At 44.2% G+C, this 18,805-nt stretch overlaps 1 protein-coding gene across 3 annotated transcripts in view; it reads left to right on the top strand.

Moving 5' to 3' along the window:
- Nucleotides 1-18,805, top strand: part of RPS6KA1 (ribosomal protein S6 kinase A1) — an 860,823-nt gene that overhangs the window by 598,206 nt on the left and 243,812 nt on the right. For all 3 annotated transcript variants that reach the window (XM_085647731.1, XM_085647732.1, XM_085647733.1), the window contains 2 exons: nucleotides 9,983-10,085; nucleotides 11,183-11,313. In XM_085647731.1, coding sequence (XP_085503857.1) covers nucleotides 9,983-10,085; nucleotides 11,183-11,313 — 234 coding nt within the window. The remainder of the gene's footprint in view (nucleotides 1-9,982; nucleotides 10,086-11,182; nucleotides 11,314-18,805) is intronic.

Genomic DNA, 18,805 nt, shown 5'->3' with positions numbered 1-18,805 from the left:
AAATGGTTTTGTGCCGGTTCACAGCGCGTCTCTAAATCTCCGTCGGTTCTTCAGGTTGGCTCACTACACTAGGGGAGACTGGGACCATTGTGGATGCCTAGTAATAGATCTGGAAAAGGCATTCGACACCTTAGAGTGGGGTTTCTTGTTTGCTGCGCTACGTAAATATGACCTGGGGGAGGAGTTCCTAAGCCTCATCCACCTTCTTTATATCCAACCGGTAGCTAGAGTTAATACAGGCCCGCACCTATCAGATCGGATCCCAAGCGAACCAGGTACACGACAGGGGTGACTGCTCTCGCCGTTACTGTCTGCGCTGGCCATCACGCCACTGGCCGAGTCACTGCGCAAAACACAAGATGAGTGGGAGATCTCCTATGGTGATGGCATGCATGACATCTCGTTATACGCGGATGACCTGCTTATATACCTGAGACGTTAGGGCATCTTATACATCGATAGAAAGAATATTACTTGAATTCGCAAAAACGTGCACTGATGACTTTCTGGGGCACTCTACCTCTGACGATCATGGGGCGGATTGCACTGCTCAAGAGGGTAGTCCTCCCGTGACTACTGTACCACTTTGTAAATGTTCCCCTGTGCCTTAAACCAACGCTGTTCAAAAATTTAGAGCTGAATGTGCTGAAGTTAATTTCGGGCAGGGCGCGCAGCAGGGTGGCGCTAATCAAGATGTACCCTTCGGCGACCAGCGGAAGTCTTTCCCTACACAATATGGAACAATCCCGATATGGAACAATACTATCTTGCGGCGCAGCTTCAATGGGTCACGAGATGGCTCGGCGAGCGCTACCTGGAAGATTCAGTGGCTCGTGCCCTGGGGCTCACCCACCCTTAGATGGTGGCGCTGTTCCACCCTAATAGAAAGGGCAGACCACCTGCCCAGTTACTGGTGGAGGTGGCCCACCACTGCTTCAGTCGCAGCCTGCGAATCACGTGCCATGTGACCCCGTATGCGCCGTCTCTCCCCATTCTAGGCACACCAAGAAGACAACGAGGAATCACAAGTGCGGAACTACCCCAATGGGAGGAGGCGGGTATTCTAACATTAGGGGACTTGTATAGCGAGGAACAGCTCCTGCCCTTCGATACCCTTGCTGAAGACACGGGCCTACCCTGGGGTCAGTTCCTATTACATGCGGCGGTGGCACGCATGCTGCAAGCGGTGTGGGGTAATGTGGCACAGGAGCCGGCCACTCATCTGACTATGCAAAATCTGCATGAACTAGGCACGGGTCGCCATCTAGTCAGATGGTTTGCGGAATCATTAAGGATACACACAGCGCCGTGACTGGAATCCCTTCTCGCCCACTGGGATATGGATCTGCAGCGCCCCAGCATTGAACATGACTGTGAGGATATCTGTAGTGATCAAGTCCACTCAGTTCAGATGATTTAAGGAGGTTTATTAGAAGATGGTACAAGATCACAGAAAGATTAGAACAAGACCAGATCAAGATCAGTTCAGGACCAGAGGGAGACCCCACCAGGAGCAGCCAGCAGGCAGCTTAGCCCAGTCAACTGTCCCTTCTCTTACAGATCCCCAACATTCTGACAGCATCATCACATTAACATTCCACTTGTGGTAGAATAGCATAGGATTAACATTAGCAGGATATAACATATTCCCCTTTCTTATACGGGGAAACAAAAAGCTATAAAGAGAAGAACCTGAGAAAGTGAAAGCAAAATGATTATACAAAAGCAAAAAGAACAACAATAAAAGAACATCCATCAAAAGAAGAGCAGTGTGAGAACAACCATAGAAAGAAGAGCAACCAAGCGGGAAATCAAGGAACAGAGAAGAAGGGAAATCAAACATAGAAACCATCCTCCCTTCTTACACAACAGCGAAGAAGAAAAAAAACAACAACGTAAGAGAAAAGGATAAAAGAAAGCACAAAAGACTCCCCCAAAACGCACCCTCTGGCCAGAACAGGAATGAAATGGGGGCTGAAAATGGAAAATTAACAGAACACAGGGCTACAGGCTGCGACAAACGCAGAGGAAGAAAACGCGACCGAAAAGGAAAGTCCAGAGTCCACAAGAGACACGAAAAGAAGACCTCAGAAGGAAAACAGAAAAGAAGAAAGAAACAAGGAAGATGAGGAAAAATAAGGGTGATTTCCCCATCTAAACACCATTATCATAACGCAATGACAAAAATGTAATGCAAAGATAACAGTGCAAAAATAGGAATAAAAATAGAATATCAACAGAACATACTTAGCAATGAAAGCATGAAATGCACTCAAATAGGGTATAAACATAAGCTAAATATGTGAACTAGAATGCATGGGTGAGAACCCATGACTAATCTCTTGGGATAGAGATGCGTTGTGCACAAAACTGGGAAAACTCCCCATACACAATATGTGTAAGGACAAACTTTGTGTGGAAAAACCACACCGTGCACAGTAGTAATGTATCTGTGTTAAACAGCACATATGAGTAGGTACTCATGACATATTCCAAAGAATAAACTGAATATTTGGGTAAGAATCCGTGTTAATTCAAAAGGACTGTGACCTTTGCATGAGAATTGACAGTGTATGGGTGGGAACCCATATACTTAATGCAAAGGGGCTACACCCTTGCATAGCTCCCAGGAGGGAGAATAGAGTTGTGCACAAAAGAAATACACACCCTATGTAGGGTAAACCGATAAAACAAGAGGTGTCCGTGTATGGACAACTAGTATGGCGCTTCCACACTGCACAGAAACAACGTAAACGTTATCATTTTGGGTAGGAACCCAAAATAAATGAGTAGAGACCCAAGACTTATCTCTTAGGAAAGAGATGCATAAAAGATGCAAAACGGACTAAAACCGTTCCATAGTTGCCCTGAGTAAAAAGGCTCAAGACGTAAAACAGGAGTTGTCAAATGAGCAAATGGGACGTAAACCCACTGCGGGCAAATTGAACTAGAAACACATTGCAATCCCAAAAACATCACAGAATTACAGTTGTGAGAGTGAATACATCAGCATTATAAAACAGTACATAAACATAACATGACTTAAAGATTATAAAGCATTTTCTGAATGTGCTGAAAGTCAAGCATTATAAATGTACTGCAAAACAAAACAGCAAGCTGAATAGAAAACTGACAAAGGTTTGCCTATCACCGAAATAACAGACAAAGCGTGGGACAGATCGTGACACTTTATGAGGACATGCCATAATAGGCAGCAAATCAATAAACTTGGCAGTGAAACGAAGAAACTATCAGTAGATGAAAGTACTTGAAAACTTGAATGACATCCACCTGTGTGCTCACACAGTCATAGACTCCATTTGTGCTGCTGAAAACAAAACAGACCAACGAGTATTCAAACTGGAAATTAGAATATGCTCCTGCAAAGGAGATAGATGGCCACTAGATGGCATGGTAGTATTAGGATTGAATTGAAGATATCAACCCACAATATTGGGCAAACAAAAACTGCACTCGAGTCACACTGAGTCATCAAGAAAAAAAAATACACTGTATATGACGTGAAAACATAGTCGCTCAGACAAACCTTCCCAACAGTGTTCAGAGAGTTCATGGAAAGACCGTCACAACCACACTATCAGTAATTGGTAGACAAAGCGTGAGAAATCCATGTGCCGATGTAGAATAATCTTGAAAATACCTCATAGCTGAACATGACGCTTCTTCAACCTCACACGCATTTGTGTTGCAAATGCGCACAACTTTTTGAAACACTTGTCTCCTACTAACTAAAAGATGGAGGCACGCACGGTGACGCCGCACCGGATGGCTCCCGGCATAACCGTGCAGTGAATTAAACTGGCAGCAGTGTTGATTTGAAGAAGGCATCACGTCACAGTCTCTCTAAAGAGAGGAGGAGAAGACGAGGAGAAAACGCTCGTGAGGCCACATTCAAAAGGTATGGCTCGCGCTGGTGAGAGCCTGTAGAAAAATTAGTTATTTTTAAATATGTATGGCACAGATAGCGTGATCATCAACTGTGCCCCATGTAGAAAGTAAAAGTAGACTCACAACTTAGGAGCATAAAGAGGAACGAGGGGTCCATGTGTGAAGGTGAAAACAGTCCCAAAAGGTGCCATTTTAAAAGCTGCTGGAGACACAGTAGAACGAAGAGGCAAAATAGCAACACCTCACTTCATGCTGAAACAATAACACAGTCAGTCTATAATTACCGCTGTAAACATAGAAAGAGATGGTTTGTGCTGCATAAGAAACAGATGCTGTAGAGACAACAACAGCATCCTAGTTCCTTTATGTTGACACGCTGTGGAAACACACAAACTAATTTTTGGGACGCTTGAGGTGCTGCATGCGTAAGAAAAATAGTACTTTTCACGAACTGTAGGAACAGCAGGCAAAGATGACCACACCAGACGCATACGTTGGCAGGCTTACCCTCACAGAAGAACAGGAACTGTCAGTAAAGCAGGACAGTAGGTACAGACGTTGGCAGGCTTGAGAAGTGTTAGGCTTACACTCATTGAAGGAACAGCATAGAACACAGACGTAGGTGAATGTCAGGCTTACCCTCACTGAAGGCACAGCACAAAGCGTAGACGTTGGTAAGCAGGCTTACCCTCGCATGAAGGCACAGCATAGGAAGCGTAGAGTTAGTGGGGAGTAAACGCTCGAGTTTGAATAGGCAGCTCCTGTAATAGCACTTCCCCAAACGAACAAGAACAACTAGCAGACTGCTGTGGGCGACCGATGGGAGGTCACTGGTGGGGTCAGGATGCCAGGTGAGATACCTTGACTTGAGTTGCAGGAGGTTCTGTATTTTAAGTTGCTTGAAATCCTTGTAGAGGTGACAGAAGCAGGTTCTTTAGAATATCGTCACCAAAATTCTGTAGTGATTATGCCCACTCAGTTCAGATGATTTAAAGAGGTTTATTAGAAGATGGTACAAGATCACAGGAAGATTAGAACAAGACAAGATCAAAATCAGTTCAGGACCAGAGGGAGACCCCACCAGGAGCAGGCAGCAGGCAGCTCTGCCCAGTCAACTGTCCCTTCTCTGACAGATCCCCAACATTCTGACAGCATCATCACATTAACATTCCACTTGTGGTAGAATAGCATTGGATTAACATTAGCAGGATATAACAATATTCTCTAGAGTCCTACCCATATCCCTGGCAATGCCAGGTTCCGGCTTATCCAGTACTATATAGTACACAGGGCTTACTTGACCCCAGCCAAAATAAATAAATACTTCAATTGAACTGATGCCAGCTGCCTAAGATGTGTCAAGAGGGGACTTATTACATATACTGTGGACCAGTGCATCCATACAATCATATTAGGGAGAGGTCACCAGAAGTCTAACACAGAGGGTACGCTTACCTGGTCGTGAGAAGTGTGTATCTTGGGGTTATACAAGAGGTCCAGTAAGTATAAAGTGACATCCCGTTATGTTGACTTAGGGCAAATAGTAGCCAAGCGCCTACTCATGCAGTGATGGAAATCACCAGAACCTCCACCGGCGAAATCCTGATTCCAGTCGCTACTTTGCTGGGCGCAGGCGGAGAGCATAGCTCTGCGTTGGGAAGACGCGATGGGTATTCGGAAACAGCCGATGGCGACGATTGGGATGCAATTCTGACAGACTTTCGTGCTATATGGCAGAATCACCCCTAGGAATCAGATAGTGCACCTGTGTAAGTGGCTAGCTAGTATCCTGCGGGCTGGACGAAGTGTGCAAGGAGAAATATTACACACGTCGTGGGCTCAGCACTATGCGCTGTGTAGCGGGACCTGTGCCCTCCCCTGGCTAACATTTACCCAGGCCAAACAACACAACGCACGGCAGATACCTGTTATGTAGTTAGGACCTCAGCAGAGGCATACACCTAAAGAAACGCATAGTTATGAGTGACACACATGTAAATAGATAAGCAACATGGTAATATGTTATACGAAGTTCAGAACGAGGCGCCACCATTATTATTTCAGCTTTGCGAGGAGGGATAAATGTGTTTTTTCACCCTGTTACATCAATGTTATGTTGAACACAGTTTAAAGTTTTAATGGAAGCATACTGAGATGCACGGTCGCTCAAGTTAATTATTGATGGAAAAAATTGTATTCTGATGTAACTATTGATCTGATGCGTACCATAAAATGGAAAACCAATCAACAAATTTAAACAAAAAATCAGAGAAGCAATCACTCTTCTGACCTTTGTTACTTCTCAGCCCTCAAAAGAGGAGGAAAGACTACATCACTTGGGGCTCGAGAGAGCGCTGTTCTTCTACATCAGTCGTACCAAGGAACATTAGGTGAACAAACAGATTTTTGTGGGGTTTTCTTGACCATTGAAGGGCATGGCGGTGCAGAAGCAGACCATCTCACGATTGGTAGTGCTCTGTCTAATGATATGTTATGAATTGGCTTAAAAAAGCAGCCTTCAGAAGGTCAGAGGTGTTTCCACTAGAACAAGGCTGCTTCCACTGTGTTGGCACACAGAGTATCTTTCCTGGATATCAGTCCGGCTACTACGTGGACACCAATACACATTCAACTGTTGCCTCTACTGTCCAATTTGTCGAGATGGGCATTTTTCCTGTTCGATCCTGAAGGCCCTCTTGATCTGAGGCATTCAACAGATCCACCACCTTGGGAGATACTGCTTTGATATCTATTCAACAGGTGAAGAATCTGTGGTTGGAAGTGTCCATCAGAAGGAGAAGTTCCTTAATATCAGTAACGCTCTTTCCAGTTGACGCTCTTACTGCTGATCTCTAACCGCCCACCCACTTCCCAGTTCTGGAGTAGAACGAAGTCAGTGCGGAGCCACATGGCACCATCTACCAGTGCACGGGAGCACTGCTTTTTGAGTCTCCAGATGCAGTTTGGCGCTGGAGAAAGCTCACAAGGTGAGTAAACTGCAGTTAGAGTATATACCAGAAACAGTGATTCCGAAAGGTAACTTGTTCTTTTGGCGAATAGCAGGAATTCTGTGTTAAGGAGTTGAGCTTCAGGAAGGTCCTGGACGTCCAGGTCTGATGATGTACAGACAGTGTTTGAGGTATTGGATGCCAGGAGCAGAGGAGACTTTCAAACCGAGTTCTGTGTTATTAGCATATTAGTGAATTTTGATGCTATTATTGGTACGTCGAGTCTCAAGAGGCTTTAGAGGTTGAATGTGAATCTGACAGTCTGGAACTCTGAGGTATTCTGTAGGTGGTAGGGATATAATGAGACTTAGATGGGCAAATGTGAATGGACTAGTTTTGGTTGGTTGGTTAGGTAGGAGAAGAACAAGTGAAGGAATTTCAGTGAATCTCATTCGAGGCATCTGGGTGCTAGATGAGGTTAGTATAATCCACTGTGTTGAAGGCATCTGAGAGACTCAGGACTATGCTCACTGCTGCAATTCATTTCCCCTTCAACACGTTTAGCCTCTCAGTGCAAGAACTTCTTCCATCATTGAGTAGGAGCAGTCATGACATAAAATGCAGGTAAGGATCTCTTAACCAAGCTACAGGACCAGTAGTAAGGACACCCTACGAATCTGCAACTTCGAACTTCTTTATTGCTATTTGTCACTGGGTGGAATTTTCCGCTGTTCCTAATTAGTGACAGTGTCAGCCTGAGCAGTGACACGAGAGAAAAGCCAGCCATCACCCAACATCCTCTTTTACCACAACAGACAGACCTGAGAAAATCAAGAAACCACACACCTTACACTATTTGCAATAGATATGCAGAAGGAAACGCAAGACCATTGCCCTTCTTCCTCATTTACAGAGTCAGACGGATGTGAGGAAAGTCAGGTCACCACATGCCATTCTCCTTAGTAGCAGTAGATACGCTTAGAAAAGCCTCACACTCCTTCATAATTTACAGAAGCAGGTTGGCATGAGGAAAGCCGAGACTAATAACTATGGTAAGAGCCTGCTAATAGCATCTGTCTCTACCGTCTCTATGTAGTATATTTTTAACTATTTCTATTGGCATCAGCTAAACTTTATATTACATCATATTGTTAAAGGATAGGCATGTACAAAATTAAATTTTAGTAAGCTTCACAGTGGTAACAGTATATAACCTACAAAGATAAAGTAATAGGTGAAAGGCACTGAAGTTACCACAGTCCCAAATAGCATCACAACTCTGCACTGCTGGTACTTTTCAACACTGTACCTCCGTAAAACTGTTTCCATACCTGTCGGTCAACCTATAAACATGCTCAGGCAAGGTAGCTGGCCCATTAGGCACTTGAAGTAGTCTACATCACAATAAAAAAAAAATGGGGAAGGGGTATCGAGTATTTTAGCATTGGGGCCCATGAGGAGGTTGTACCTGAACTAAAAGTGCTACATAACAGATTAAACGCCATAGAGCAGGCATTTAAGCCGCCATACAACGAGAGATGTGAACACCTGAGTTGCTATAATGTATATGCTAGTAAATTGGGAAGGGCAGTCAACGGGATGAAGGTGCGCCCTTTGGAGCAGTCTGTCCTGTATGGGGTAGGATAGGATATTCTTGAGCATGTCCCAGGGGCATTGCTCATTGAAGTATCCGTATGATACTTGGTGAAATGAAGTGGGTGTGGGCGGGTACCTGATTATCCCTGTAGCCCTCCAGTGGCCACGCTCTTGAAGTGTTCAGAGATGTTGCAACTCTCAATCTGTCGAAGATTCCATATGCCAAGCCGAGTGATGCTCATATATAACTGTTACTAAACGTTTTCCACAATGGCTAAAATTGGATCACGTAATCATTGTACCTTTAATCTCTGCTGTCACTACTCATCCAGAAAGTATACTAGAGACCTATTGTATATGCTTTTGATTGATCGATCTGTATATTACCATCTGAAGGCTGTTTTGCATAAAGCTGCATGCATGATTGCTAACCAATGCATATGACTCTCCCTCAGCTCCCCACGTACATGGATATTATCTAAACACCCTCTTTTGTCAGGCATCCAGTTCACATTACTGCCATCTACAGGCCAACCAAACAAACACGAACTCCATCATCCCACTAGGTACATGTATGCCGCGCACAACCCTAACATGGCAAAGGCAGTGAAAACAAGAAATGGTCCTTCACTTCCAAAATCCCATCCTTTGAAACCATCCCATCTTTGTTTGACTTGCCCACTCCTGCTTTTATTAGTGGAAGAACTTCACATCCTCCTCTTCTCCATTAACCTCTCCTTCCTTATCCACTTTTACATGTAAAATGCTCTGCTGCCCTCTCATGCAAGGTCTGCACTGTTTAGATATCACAATAATGCCATCTGAAATTGAAAATAGTTGGAAATGCTTCCCCTTAAGTGCAGTGCTTATCACAGGGATTCATGTACTCCTTGACACAGTTCCTAAAGTTGACACTATAACTGTTAGCCAGATTAGCCCTATTTGATACACCATGTACCAGTGGCCCTACCTTGTACACAAAGAAGCCTCCGTCTGTCTTTAGTAAGCTCCGCTGAAAAGAAAGCTCATAGGGGCTGCCCTTCCACAGGGGTTTAATTATGCAGTGGTCTGGCTAGCTCTTCTCTAAGATGCTTATAAAAACCCAGTCAAAAAGAATTAGTATTTTTGTGCTGCGAATAATGTTCCTTGCCTCTGGGTAAGTGGAGAGTGGACACAGCAGGTTGAAACTCAAAGAAACCATTATAGGAAGTACCAATCCTCCCTAATTGCAGGAGTTTGCCAGTATATTAAAGTCTCTGTGGTCTGTCGTAGGCTTTTGTATGTGATTGGGTCACTTGTGTGCTTGTAGTCCATGTATTTGGGTTCACCTGTATGAAAAGATGTATATGGAAGTTGTGGTGTTTATTTAGGAGGATGCTTGCTAAAACACATGCTCAAGTACCCCACCCGCCCCCAGTTGGGTGTATCGAGTCATCTTGGCAATGCGTCAATTTGTATTTGATGAGGTTTTGAATGTCTGTAAAAGGGAACCTCTTTGTAGCCTAAACTATGTCCTATTCTTTATGCAGAAGCTGTTTCGCAGGGAACTGCCTCCCCCTTTCAAGCCTGCAGTAGCCCAGCCTGACGACACCTTCTACTTTGACACAGAATTCACCTCGCGCACCCCCAAAGGTTTGTACAGAGCTGCAGACACCAGCTGCACCAATGTCCTCCTCTAAGATGTGTCCTGTGAGATGCAGAAGGGAGAGATGCGCTACAGCCTCTTAAAAGTGGAGCCTTTAAATGGAGATCGGGCATGCGAACGCCATTCATCTGAGGAACTTTCTGTGGAAGCGAAGAGATTCCACAGACCTGGCTTCTGTGAAAGATCAGGTTTTAAGAGGGACCTCCTCTTTGAAGTTGATGCAGTTTGGGAGGAGTGAAGTTTGTCTTTAGTCACATTGTTTTGACTTGTAGGTGGCACCCTTATTGCAGCCAATAAACAACAATAAGCTAATCCAAATATAAGGCCCAGGAAAGTATAGTTGGAATTCTTGGCTAATGGCTGTCTACGTCAAGTCAGTTGTTTGTAGTAAGCCTTAGTTGCACATGCGGGAAGGTCTCACCTACATTGTGTGGCATGCTCCACCACAGGGCTCTCAGTTTATCACTGGGGGAACAACCTAGGGATTGCCAGTCTGTTTTTTTTCTACAGCCCCTTAGTCCAAGTCCTTGGATCTCCTAATATCCCCCAATGTGTACTGTAAACCACCATCAATTGATGACCTGCTTCTTTCTTTAGCAATATAACTTTGATTACATTCAGTAAACCTAGTCTACTGAGTCTTGCTTTATGTAATGTTGATGATTGTATCTTCTGCGACCTAGCTAGTTGCTTTTTAGATCTGCATTAGAATACTCTTCATAATTCTTCATTTCTTAATAGTTCCTCGGCTACAACTCCCTATAGGCTGGCTTTTCCCCAGCCCCAGAGTTGCTAGTACCCCCAGAATTAGTAACTCCAGCGATTGAAAAATAGCACATTTTCAAGGTACCTTATAGTGATGTCCTTGACAGTGTTTGAGATAGTCGCTCATGGAAGATTCCTGTCATTCGTACCAGACACCAAGTATTGCTGCATTTTAGTCTTGTCTCCGAACACTTAAATGTTGTCTTCAGGATTTTCCCGGCAGTCTCCTGGTCGTTGCGCCGCTCTCTTTAGTATGATGCTCTGATCCCTGACTTGTCTGAATTCTCTGATGTCCATCTTTTGCTATTTTCTTTTACAGACTCGCCTGGAATACCACCAAGTGCTGGAGCGCACCAGCTCTTCCGTGGCTTTAGTTTTGTGGCTCAAGGATTAGTGGATGAAGAGACCAAGGGTATGACACCCCAGAAGATGGTGCAAAACCTAACCAAGGTAAAACTAGAGTCTTGTTTATGAATGGGTTTGGTGTAAAAGCAGGCGATCTAGTTCCTTTATTACACACCCAATCTGCTGTTTATACACAACATCCCAGATGAGTATCTTTCAGCCTTGGAGGCAGCCAGTCTCCGTGGAAACTGGAATCTGTTATTTCACAGACTCTAAATGTAATTGATTCAGGTTCATGTAAACAGTAGATAACCATTTGGAAGCTTTGATTTGAATTCATTTCAATGAGTCCCATTTTATCTGCTATTTTATCTGCTTTACGTAGGCAAACGTTTGTGATTTATATTTTTTATAAATTTACATAGGGAGTGTTTTTCCGTCTTAAATGAACCCTGTATCGCCAATACCAGCAGTTACGTTTTTAATGCTACTACTAACACTAGTTCTACTTCTCTTACTACTAATTGCAGTAGTTCAACTGCTACATGTGCAGGTTCTTTTAGCATAGGTTCTCCAATCATTTTATCGCTACTTCTCTTCGTATTGGGCCAACAATTTTACTCATTTATTCTTTATTTTTGCAGTTTTATATTTTTTTTACCAATTTGTTCTTAATGCAGTCTGAGTTTACTTGGAGAGTTCACTGCTGAGCAATTGGAAGCCAATTCAATTAGTATGTAAGCTGGCATGAGAACCATATAGTTATCTCTGTTGCGTCCCAGCGGGGACTCTCCTTGGGGAGGCGCAAGTGAGGTGCATGGTTTCTGTTTCAAGGTTTCCCATCCCCAGTCGGCCAACAATATTACTTATACCCGCTCTACAGCGGTTGGTGCTACTGCTTGTAGAATTGCACCAAGTACTGCTCCTAATACCGCAAGTACTGCTTCTGTATCTGTTAACTTTATACTCGAGATTCTACTTCTGAAACTTAGTTCACCAAGGAGTATTGCTTGTCTCAATGCTAATATTGGATGGACTATTATGACTTCTGCTGTTATTTTCCAACATTAGCTCTTTCATAGATTCATATGCTTGGATAATTTTCCTTGGCCATGCTGAGCGTCTAATGGTAACTTTAAAATAGCTGTGTTCCCTCGCAAAGACCGGAAAAAAGCCATAAATGTGGTTTTAGGAGCCAAAAGAGGCCTCCAAACTGCATTTGTATATCCAATATGAAATAAAATAAAGAGGTGAGCTAAGAAGGGAAGGAGAGTGGGTCACATGAATCTATGAAAGATACCAACGCTGGAGAAGGAAAACATTACTTAACTATCACCACCAGTTTGTAGTGCTGTAGATTCACATACATGCTCTGCACCATTCTGCCATCTGGTACTGGGCTTGGGAGATGTGTGGAACAATGTTATAAGTTCGGTTTGTCCAATTTGTTGTTCTTGTTGGCTCAATGTCCACACAGTAATGTTTAGTAAAAGTGTGGCTCGATCTTTGCAGATATTAGTTAATGGGATGTTGCCTTTAAAAGACAATGTATCACCTTTCTTATAAGTAGAACGTGCCATATACACGGAGTGTAATGTGTTTTGACTCTGGCATAGCAAACCTGAACGCATTTTTCAACTCACCTGACAAATGTCAGATTTAAAAAATAGGTTGCTAAGGTGTGGCTAACTAAACAAACAGTTGCTTGTTTTTTCTGATGGATTTGGTAGGGTCAATATAGTACATAATGTATCTTCTAACGTTTAAAGTATGTAGAAATCTTTTCACAATCAGCAGTCTGGTTGACATAAAAAGGAGAGACAACTTTTGACAAGAAACAAGCTTGTATCCTAAAGATAACTCTTTGTACGCTGCATAAAAGACTTTACAGTGGACAAAACATGCAGTTCACTTACTTTGCAAAATGTAAAATGAAGCGATTTCCAGTGGACATGAATGCAGCTGCCTGAAAGAAGGCTCGTAAGGTGAGTTAGGCCAAAAGTTTTGTTCCATGTAGGGATTGGTGGTAATCTGGGGGGATTACCCTCTCATACCCTTTCACAAATATTTTAACAGCACCACTTTAAAAGATGGGCTGGTGTCTCTTTTGTAAATAGGAATCAATTGTTGCCAGTTTTACAAATATTAAAGAATAGACAAGCCCTAATTTATGGATGTGCATTAAGTGACAAATAATATTATGTAAAGTGACGGTCAAGGGCTTAATGCTTATTTTTACAGTGTTAAACAATTCACTTCGATTGAGCTCCTTAACATGCTCATGCATAGCCTTATGGGGGGGTATATTGGCCAAATTTAGTTTATTTTCTTTAAAAAAAGAAGCCAATGACATATGAATTTCAATTTTTTTTTATTAGGTAATAGAACAAAGAGTTCTAGGAAGAATAGAGATCCTTCTCAAGACAACACAAGCACATTTTCTTATCAAAGTGGGACCCTTGATCCACATTTCTAATGGATAAGACTTCCGTTCCCATCACACTGAAGGCTTTTGTAATGTGTGGAAGTTTTTGCTTGCTGAGATACGTGGCTCTACTTAGGCAAGAAACAAATGGATCCTCTTGCCCCTAAGGGTCATCACTTATTTTTCTATGCTGCTGTCATTAGAATTTTTGTCTACAGGAACCCGTTCCCAAAGTAGCAGTGCTGCAGTCTCTGGCATTGTCGCCTTAGTTCTTGGTGGGAATTGTGGTTACTACTCTTGCAGTTTCGAAAGGGACTGGCACCTGAATGTATAATACTTGAGCTTTTTTTCCAGACCGGGAAGAGTACTGGAGAGGAGTTTTGGTGTGAGTCATGCCAATGCATAATTGTTGACTTGACCTTATGTTGTGAGTGTAACCGACAGCCAGCCTGGTTTTTCACCCATGATCTCCAGACATACTGGAACTCATTCGACTTTTCTCAGTGTATCCAGGGCGGTGCGACCGGTTCCATCGCACCAGGTGCTGGCTTCCTGGAGGCGCTGTGTTAGCAACTTTATCATGCTTTTAAAGCACCTGCTGCCGCGTTCCTTTCCTCCTGCAATTACGGGGTCTCACAAAAATGACAAGGTAACTCCTGTGATTAATGTTCTTCCTGGACAGAGATCAGAGTTTTATGTAGTTGAGGTTTTTTACTTACGTGAAGGTAGCACAGGGGGTTAAAATGCCTACCGCAAAGAACGTGTACCAAGTAGATTACAGAGTGCATTTAATGTAAATAGATTAGCAGGTTACTGCTTTTAAAAGAGCCATCCTTTTGTTACTTGCAATTTATAACTTAAAGTCCTAATCTAGAATAGCAAGGTATTAATTAACTTTCACCATAGAACTGCATACACTCTGCAAAGTATAGAACATTGCTTAATTTTGCAAAAAGGGTTAATTTGGGTAGAAATGGATTCTTATTATTAAAGAAAACTCCCAACTATGCTGTTTCTTTATCAACTCTGAGTTTGTGCTTCTCCACACCAAGCACTCCTAAACTATATTGCCTACCAGTATGGATGACATGTGACTCCTACACTTTTAGTCCTTTGGATTATGTAACATTTCCTATACACTGATTTACAATCAAGTATGATTGATTGTCTGTGTAATGTGTGTGTGATGCAAAGTGCTCTGACATACTTTACTGTATGAGTAGCGCTATATATCGCATTCAATGCATCTGAGAGAGAGTGGTTCTGGTTATGGAGACTTGGTCACTGTTAAAGGGTGTTAGTGAGGGAATCTGTGGAGGAGGTGCTCATTGGGGGCGCCAACTACCATTGTCGCACTGGGCGCCACAAACGTTAAAGTCGGACCTGAGTGTATCATTATATGTTTGAACCTGGTTATTGCTTATGGGTGAAAAACTTTGATTGGCTGAAAGTCACTATCTCTTTATGGTGGCCTGTTGTCACCAATGTAGTGCCAGTTTATTGTAAATGGTAACGCAACTGGGAAAACAAACTGAAAATATCCATACACTACAAGTAACGCACCTACGTCTTTTTATGATACAAACTCTGGCCACTGAGATGGAAGGGGGGAGGGTGTCTGGGTGTCCCCCAATTTTGTTTTTGGGCTGAAAGGGTCAGATTTTCTACTGCACGTCTTCAGAACAGAGAATCCTAAAAGCTGTGCCCTTTTCTTCAAACTTGCATTGTTTTCCATCTTTTCCCGTCTTTTGGGATTCATTCACGCTCATCCACAAAAGATGGGCAGTCTTTGCTCCTTTGTGTCTGGAAGGTTTTGCCTCCATATTTTACCTCAAGGTTGGGCATGATAGTCATCATAGGTGAGACCTTAAGGTCTCTATTCAAGCTATGGGTGCCGCAAGACAAGGTTTTACAGGATCTACAAACGAAATCTATATTCTGCCATTACGAGTCTTCAAAGACGGTGCGTGACATTCAACTCTGTCTTTAAATTACAAAGAAGGTCATCTTCTCAGTGCCTTAACTCCTAACTCTTCAGGGATGGTTTCAGTTGGAAGTACAACCTTGCATTTATCTTTGTAGGTGAAGTGTACGTTGGAGTTGATTAAGGTTCCCGAAGCAAGCTCTTCTGGAGAGTTGCAGATGACTTCACTGTCATTAGGGCCATCATCAACTGGCAAGGGCGAGCAGCCCATACAAAATTCACTTACTGATTCTGATACCTATTTTACTCCAGTATTGGAACTTTCATAGATTCCCATAGCTTGTATCATTCCCCATCATCGGAATGGGAGTCTTGGTACACTACATAACATAGCAGTAGATACAAAAGATAAAGAAAAAAGGCCCAGGCCTCATTCCCTTTTGTAGCATATCTACCTCTTTTTGTAAAAGAGACCAAAATAGAGCAACAGCCAATCAGATTAGCCTCACCCCACAGAACCCTCCTGAGGGAACTTCAGAGCCTCAGATTTTAGTAGCCGTTGTGGAACAGTACAACCAAACCTGCCGAGGGCTGAGCTTTCCCAGGGGAGGAGGGTGGGCACATGGGAATCTATGAAAGTTCCCAATACTGGAGAACCAAAGTTACAGGTAAGTAACTTGTTTTCTTACTCCAGTATTGGAACTTTCATAGATTCCCATAGCTTGTTTCAGAGTAGCTAGCAGTCAAACACATTTTGCTTCCTTAGAGAAATCACGTTGTGATTAGGGAGTCTCCTTTGAGCTCTGCTCACTTCATCTCTAGTTGACTGCTTTTTCTACATTTTTTCTTCAGAATTGTTGGTGTTTCATTCAGGAATGTCTTGACAAGGAGAAGAAAGCCCTTTTCAAGCCTTGTTCCACCTGTGGCAAGAAGAGGCTGTATGTGGAGGACAGGCATAAGGACTGCATTTATTGCCTGTACCCGGACCATAAGGCAGCGGACTGCAAGATCTTCCGCACCTTCTCTACGAAGACCCTCCGGGACCGTGAGGGTCGCCTTCTCACTTGGCTCCAGAAGGTAAAGTCGAGGAAGGGTACTCTGTCCAGTGACAGTGAGGACTCATCATCTGGCACCTCTTCTCGCAGGTCAGTGAAAAGGGGTAGGGCTTCCCCTTCACCATCCTCTGAACGTCCTGTTAAGGCCTCAAAAAAGACCACTGTGAGTCTGAGAGCCGGAGTCCGAGTAAATCTCCTCACCACGGTACAAAGGAGAGGGAAGGACTATCTGCAGCCCCAGCAGTGGTGGAGTCTGCTAAGACTTTTAAGAAGCCCTCTTCTCTATCTTCTGAGAAGTCAGAAAAAGATTCTAGATCGTCGACGACGCCGCAGAAGACTCCGTTGACGAAGCCTTCAAAATCTCAGGCGAAGACATTTTCACCGTCGACGGTACCTTCTCCTCAAACATCGACGTCCGCGTCGACGGGAGCGTCGACGACAGTTACGGTAACGACGAGAGTGGCGGCAACGACGGCGTCGTCCACGAGAGCAATGATGACATCGAAGATGACGGCAGGAGTGTCGACGGTCTCGTCGACGGCAGTGTCAACGACGCCCATCTCTTCGCCGACGATTCAACCGTCGACGGTGCATCTTCTGTCGACGACCTCGTTGACGATGGTTTCTCTTTCAACCCCATCGCCGTCGACGACGTCTTCGTCGATGGAGAGGATTACAATATCTTTGAAAAGAATAATGCCTGATATGACGTACCAAGAAGGGTTGCCCCCTTGCCTCCCGCACTGTTGCTCGAGGAAGAAGAGGACTCTCAGGGGAATTATCAAGATTCTTGTGGCTATGCCCATAGTCCCTCACATTTATTGGTCAAATGTCAGGACACAAAATCGCGCAATCCTTCTGCACCACTGACGACTCCTCCCAATAAAGAAGGCAGGCTTAAAAACTAAAAAAAAAAAAAAAAAAAAAAAGAAGGCAGGCTAATGGATAATGCAGGGTAAAGGTTTTCCTCTATGGCGAGCCTTTTAGTACGGGCAGCGAATGCGTTGGCGATCCTTGGCAGGTACGATCGCCAAATGTGGTGTGACCTTTCACCATATTTGGACCAGCTCCCACAGGAGTCCAAGGCGGAGGCCAAGAAAATTCTACAGGAGGGAGAGGCTAAATCGGCAGAGGTGATCGACTGCGCCATGAATATCGCCACAACCGCTTTCCGTGCATTGGCAGGCGCGGCTGTTCTTCGTCACCAGGGCTGGCTCCGGGCGACTTGGTTCCGACCGAAGGTTCAGAACAAGATCCTGGATCTCCCATTTGATGGTGAAGCATTATTTGGGAAACATGTCGATGATGCCCTCCAGGATATTAAAAAAGATACGGAGACGGCAAGGTCTCTAGGCAATCTGCAATATCAAAAGGTTCCTTTCCGTGGGGCCACGGGGAAGAGTACCACATCCTACAGAGGCTCGCACCAACAGCAACGGTACTCTTCTTATGGTTCGACGTCTGTCGTATCGCCCGCAGTACCGACAACGGCAAGGCCAGACCTTGTCTTTCTCTCACTCCAACACTAGAGGAAAGCAGAATCGCCAGGGATGTGACACCTCCAAGAGACAATAGCGGCGTTCTGGCTCTGCCTACTGTACCTACCTTCCTGTTGACACCTGTGGGAGGCAGGGTGTCTCAATACCTCCACAACTGGAAGCTGATCACATCGGACCGTTGGGTGCGCAACATCATTCGAGATGGCCATACGCTGGAGTTTCTTCATATACCACCTTCCAAGCCCCCTGTCGCCATGCCTTCAAGACATCTGCGTCTCTTACGGCTCTAAGTTCATCAGATGCTCCTCAAGGGAGCAGTGGAGCCGGTTCCCCTGTCTCAGAGGGGGGACGGTTTCTACTCCAGGTTTTTCCTGGTCAAGAAGACGCTGGAGAAATGGCACCACATTTTAGATCTCAGGGAGCTAAACACCTATCTCATCAGTCAATCCTTTTGGATGGTCTCTCTCCAGGATATCTTACGTCTCCTCAACCCGGGGGATTTCATGGCCACTCTCGATCTCGAGGATGCGTATTTTCACATACCCATTCATCCAGCCCACAGGAGGTTTCTACGATTCACAGTAGCCAAGAGCCACTTCCAATTCAAGGTTTTACCCTTTGGACTTCGCTCTGCCCCGAGGGTGTTTACCAAGGTGCTGGCACCGGTGGCAGCTTTCCTCAGGAAACAGCGTTT

The sequence above is a fragment of the Triturus cristatus genome, chromosome 3_2 (genome assembly GCF_964204655.1).
Source record: "Triturus cristatus chromosome 3_2, aTriCri1.1, whole genome shotgun sequence".
NCBI classification, from domain to species: domain Eukaryota; kingdom Metazoa; phylum Chordata; class Amphibia; order Caudata; family Salamandridae; genus Triturus; species Triturus cristatus.
Note: the sequence above shows the minus strand (reverse complement) of the source record. Positions and strands in the feature narration are given on the sequence as shown.